We start from the raw sequence: 6,000 nt of genomic DNA on the forward strand, positions 1-6,000 counted from the left end.
AACAGGACACACCAGAGATACCTGCCAGAAGATACATGGCAAGCCTGCTGATTAGAAACCAAAGAACAAATGGCAGCCACCTGAACGTGAAGGCCGCGGCTTTACAACCACTACCGACGAGCAATCGCCTGCAGAAACAAGCAACGGTTCCCTTTTTCTTCCGTCCTAAGTGTAAGGTGGTTCAGGGGCAGCGTCTTGGGAGAGCATGGTTTTTTCTCTCCCTAACAGGGACCGTAGGTCTGTCAAGGTTACCTAGGTGACTGTTGAGCCAACTCTTGCTGGCGCTAAATTCCTCGTCCTTGTCTCTACAGGAAACCTCCCTCTGACTTAAGTCAAGCGCATCCAGTCTAGCAGGCGTGGTAAGAGGGGTAGTGAAGAGAGCTCGTCGGGTTTGACAGGTCTATATTGGTAGGTAACAGGATAAAGTGTTATGAAAAAAGGATCGAATAGGAGTTTATGAGAACAAAAGAGAAAATTAATGACAAGAAATTAAATAGGTACACACACAAATGAGACAAGGATTTACGTGGTTCGGTTATACCTACGTCCACGAGGAGAAGACAGAACAATATTTCGTATAGAAATAAAGAAATACAAGGCAAAGTGGCTCACACCCAAAACCCAATTACACCCAAAATCTCTCACACACTAATTGATACTGATAACTCACTCAATTGATGAGATGATTTTTGGATGATGATCAAGCATGATAGACATGGCTATTTATAACCAATAATGGGTCACCAAAATACATGCTGATAAGGCTACTTGGTGACCACGAAAAAGGCTTGCTGAGCACTCAAACTTGGAGGCCAAGAAAATGAAGTTATGGGTGATGCAAAACTTGCTGAGTTGTCAATTTTAAGCCACAAAATTCAACAAACTAATTGAGAATTTTAGTTAAGTTTGAGTCATGCTCAAACTTAACCCTCAGGCTTTTATTCTTCAACTCGTGCATGTCTTGCGCAGCCACAAGCATACCTCCAACATTTGTGTCAAACTCTAAATGCTTTCCAAAAGTAACCTCAAAATTCCAAGTTTCACATCTCCTTTAGCAACCTTCTCTAACCGCCCACAAACGACCGGCTGATAATGAAAAGTCATCTTCTCACCCTTGTGGAGAATAGGACGTCCTTGACTTTTCCTCGCATCTCTGTTGTGACCAACTACTTGCCTCCTACGCATCTTAATGGCATTCGAATGGACTATCTCATTGCCACCAAGATTATTGCAAGTCAATATCACACCTGTCCTCAAGGGTCTGCCTCCCTGTAAGGACTACTGCAATTTCGGTTGTCATCTGAAAACAGATTTCATTCTCCCACCATGTTGTGTAGTCCCCTCACAACCCTTTTGAGAACTAGGATCGTCACTCCTCTTTATAACTCTTCTTTTACTAAAACCTGAACGCAGATTTCTGCTAATTGTAGAAGACCTTGTAGAAGCTCCACCTGTTACTATATTCCCTTGACGAAGATACAAAATTTTCACCATGGTGCCCTGTAGCACCACAAGAGAATCCATCACGACTATCATTGCTCCACCTTCTGTTACAACCTTGTAACCTTTGGAGTCTAGCACACCTACTGAAATAAGATTCATCTTCAGATCCGGTATATGTCACACATCTGACAATATTCTCACTAACCCATTGTGTGTCTTGATCTTGACTGTTCCAATTCCTAAAATTTTGAAAGCTTTCCTGTCCGCCGTCAAAATCGAACCACATTTCACCTCTTTATAGGAAGAGAAAGAATCCCTCCTAGGACACATATGAATGGAATAACCAGAATCAAGAATTCAACTGTCATTAAATGTCATACCTGAACATAAGGTTGTCATGAGAACATATTCGTCACTTTCCGAATCACTCGTTATAGCAGTTGCCACAGAAGCTGCTTCTTGAACCTTCTATTTGCCATTCCCATTCTTTGCCTTTAGTTTGGGACAGTGCTTGATGATGTGCCCTATCTCATGACAGTAATAACATTCCACATTTTTATGAGATCTAGACCTGCCCCTACTACCAGAACTCTTTGTCTCACTTTTGCCTCTTACATATAGACCCTCGGCCTGTTCATCTCCAATATTCCCAGACACCTTTTTCCTCAACTCCTGAGAGTTCAATGAGGATTTAATATCCTCCATGCTAATAGTGTCTTTTCCATAGAGCAATGTGGTAACAAAATGCTCATAGGAAGGAGGCAAAGAACACAACAAAATAAGGGTTTGATCCTCGTCATCAATTTTAATATCAGTATTTTTCAAATCTATAATAATAGAATTGAAATTATCAATAGGCTCCTTAAGAGGCATACCATCCTTCATACGAAGGGTGTAGAGTCTTTGTTTCAGGTAAAGTCTGTTAGCGAGAGACTTCGTCATATACAGACTCTCCAATTTCAGCCACAACTTTGCCGTCGTGTCTTCATCAATAACTTCACGCAGCACCTCATCAGCTAGATTCAAAATAATCGCACTGCGAGTCTTTTCATCGACCTCATCCGTATCTTCATTGGACATAGTTGTTGGCAACTTGTCCTTCCCGAACAACACCTTCTTTAGACCTTGTTTGGTCAGCAAGGCCTGCATCTTAATGCGCCAAAGACTGAAGCTAATCTTGACATCAAATTTCTCAATTTCGTATATGGTCGACATCTCAAAAAACTCTCCAAAAAATTTCTCGATAAATAGTACCGTATTTGTGAACAGTACCCGAATAGTATATGTGAACAGTATATGTACACAATACACGAACCCGAGCTCTGATGCCAGATTGTTATGAAAAAAGGATCGAATATGAGTTTATGAGAACAAAAGAGAAAATTAATGACAAGAAATTAAATAGGCACACAAACAAATGAGACAATGATTTACGTGGTTTGGCTATACCTACGTCCACGGGGAGAAGACAGAACAATATTTCGTATGAAAATAAAGAGATACAAGGCAAAGTGGCTCACACCCAAAACCTAATTACACCCAAAATCTCTTACACACTAACTAACACTGATAATTCACTCAATTAATGAAATGATTTTCGGATGATGATCAAGCATGAGAGACATGGCTATTTATAGCCAACAATGGGTCACCAAAATACATGCTGATGAGGCTAGTTGGTGACCACGAAAAAGGCTTGCTGAGCACTCAAACTTGGAGGCCAAGAAGATGAAGTCATGGGTGATGTAAGACTTGCTGAATTGTAAATTTTAAGCCACAAAATTCAACATAAAGGTTGGCAGATTTATATTATGAGTATTGTTATTTAAAAATAATTTTTCTTACATTATAAATGTCTGATTCTCCAAAGCATCAATCTGATGCATAATATTTTGTACAAAAATAATGATAATAATAATAATAATAAATAAGTAATAAATAAATAAATAAAAGGGTAAAGTACAAAGACACCCCCTGAGGTTTGGGGTAAGGACAGAGAGAGGAAAGTTTGTCTATTTTGGGACAAAGACACCCCCTGAAATTTGATAGAGCTACCAAAGACACCCCAATAATAATGAATTGACATTTTTAACCCTCTGACTTTTATATTGACCAAATTGACTGTTGAAATGACCTTTCTACCCTCAAACCCATATCCATTTCTTTCCTTCTCTCCTCTTTGTTTTCTTCCTCCTCTTACTTAAAGGTATTTTTGGACAACAAATACCTTCAAGTACATACGTGGGTGACTACTTGAAGGCACTTGTCAAATAAATGTTACTTCCTTTCCAATCTACAATAAGGTTTTGTTTTACCTTTAAAAAATAAAATAAAATAAGGTCTTCTTTTAATTTTTAATATTTGAAATAAGCATAAATTAGCATAAAAGTGGTACAGTTTTATTTGAAATGTATACCATTTATTTGGTTTAATTTTTTGAAAATAATTTCTATTTTAAAAGAATAAAAAATAATACAGAATTTGTTTGGTTGATAATATTTTAAAAACTCAATTTAAAAAAAAAAAAAAAAAATCTAATAAAATTTTAGAATGCAAATAATATGAATACATTAATTAATGAATAAAGCATGCAACTATTTCTTAACCTATAAAAAAGGAAGGTGGGGATTTCATTATTTAATACATTTGTTTCGACAACTAAATTTACAATTACAAACTTTATGAACTCCTTTATTGCAAGATAGAGAGCTTGCTTCTATATTAGGAGAGATATATTCTCATATTAAGTTTATTTAGAGAGAGAAATCTGCATTTAGAGAGAAGCTTTGGAGTTTGGTTTTCTTGGTTCTTTTCTTGGGGATATTTCTCCAAGTAGAAGCAGAGGATGGGTTCATTGGAAGCAGAGGAGTACAACTTATGTTGAATGGTAGTCCTTACTATGCAAATGGGTTCAATGCATATTGGTTACCCACGTACGTACTTGAAGGTATTTGTTGTCCAAAAATACCTTCAAGTAAGAGGAGGAAGAGAATAGAAAGGAGAGAAGGAAAGAAATGGGTATGGATTTAAGGGTAGAAAGGTAATTTCAACAATTAATTTGGTCAATATAAAAGTCAGAGGGTTAAAAATGTTATTTTATTATCATTTGGGTGTCTTTGGTAGCTTTATCAAATCTCAGGGGATGTCTTTGTTCCAAAATAGGCAAACTTTTCTCTTTTTGTTCTTACCCCAAGCCTCAGGGGTGTCTCTATACTTTACCCTAAACAAAATGACCGCCAGTACAGTAGCGCACCATATTCTCCATGTTAATATAATATCCAATAGGTTTTGGTGCTCAATAACTCCAAGTACTGAATATGACATAACATTTGTATTGTACCGCTGCATTCGCGTGTCTGGGGGTTGCGATTCTTGCAATCACATAGCAAGGAAAGTGGGACCAACCTCCAAAGAGTGTACTTTGATAACCAGAAGGCCCATGATGCAATTATTGCAATCCAATAGAGTCAATGCAGCAATACTTGAAAAATAAAATAAATCAATTAATTGAAACGTGAGAATCTTGAACTGCCTAATCTCCTCTGAGTTTGTGGCTAATGCTAATGAGATAAAAGATGGATGACCACCAATTTCAATACAGTTCCATGGCCATTTTGCATTGAATTGTGCTAATCAATTAACTAAAAATGTAAAATCACACTTGACTGAACCAAGGCAGCATATATAGTTTAACCAAAATAAACACTTGAATTTTAAATAAAACGCATCAATTCCCAGAGATCAATAGAGAATAGTACGAGCATATTCATTGGTGAAGGTCTTAATCTATGGAAGCAAAACAGAGAGATTAATGAAGATAATAACAGAGAAAGCACACAAATCGATTAAGCTGATAGAGAGAGTTAGGAATTGAATTTGTACCTTCTTCATCTGGTAGAAGTTGAGCGACGGATCTAAATTCAATAAAACAGTTCAAAACCAGAGATACAAAGAGAAGATGAGTGAATATCTTCTTGAAAGTGGTGGCTGAGTCTGTGTTGAAGAGAGACTCCATCTTCTCTGTAACTCCAATTCAGCCGCTACATATACAGAGACTGTAGAGAGAAAAATTCAGAGAGAGAGAGATGGGGGATAGGGATGGTGGTTAAAACGGTGGGTTGGGGGCAAGACGGGAAAGAAAAAATGGTAACCGGAAAATAGAAAGAAAATTGATTTATTTGAAAGATTGAAATATGAAAAACCCAAGGAGAGACTTTTGAGAAAGTTCAAAAGGAAGAAAAGAGGGGTGTGGATTTATGTGCACACAAGGGTAGATAGAAAACAACATCAACCGCGTTTGCCACATCAATTAGTTGGCCTTATATTCTTTATTTCTTTTTATTCTCAAAGTCCAATTTTTTTTTTTATTATTTGAATGGCTCAATATGTCTATTTTGTAGGCGGGCGCGAGGTATTGGTAGGCTATTACATTAGGCGAGTTACAGATATATAATCTTATATCACATGAATATAGATGGAACAAGTGTTATATATAGATTCAATACCTTTTACCCTTTTACCTGAAATAATACTATTATGGGTGACTCCTGAAAGGTA

General features: G+C 37.0%; 1 protein-coding gene across 2 annotated transcripts in view; it reads right to left on the reverse strand.

Moving 5' to 3' along the window:
* Window positions 1-5,700, reverse strand: part of LOC132308637 (probable LRR receptor-like serine/threonine-protein kinase At1g53430) — a 53,472-nt gene extending 47,772 nt beyond the window's left edge. The window contains exon 1 of one of the 2 annotated variants that reach the window (XM_059806778.1): window positions 5,326-5,690. In XM_059806778.1, the coding sequence (XP_059662761.1) occupies window positions 5,326-5,458 (133 nt within the window). In that variant the 5' untranslated portion in view covers window positions 5,459-5,690. Of the gene's footprint in view, window positions 1-5,325 lie in introns of both variants that reach the window. The other variant, XM_059806779.1, reaches the window with a different exon arrangement.
* Between the last annotated feature and the right edge of the window lie 300 nt (window positions 5,701-6,000).

Source organism: Cornus florida, unplaced genomic scaffold (genome assembly GCF_030987335.1).
Source record: "Cornus florida cultivar Cherokee Brave unplaced genomic scaffold, ASM3098733v1 CherokeeBrave_3.0.0_Hap2_Chr05, whole genome shotgun sequence".
In the NCBI taxonomy this organism is placed as follows: Eukaryota; Viridiplantae; Streptophyta; class Magnoliopsida; order Cornales; family Cornaceae; genus Cornus; species Cornus florida.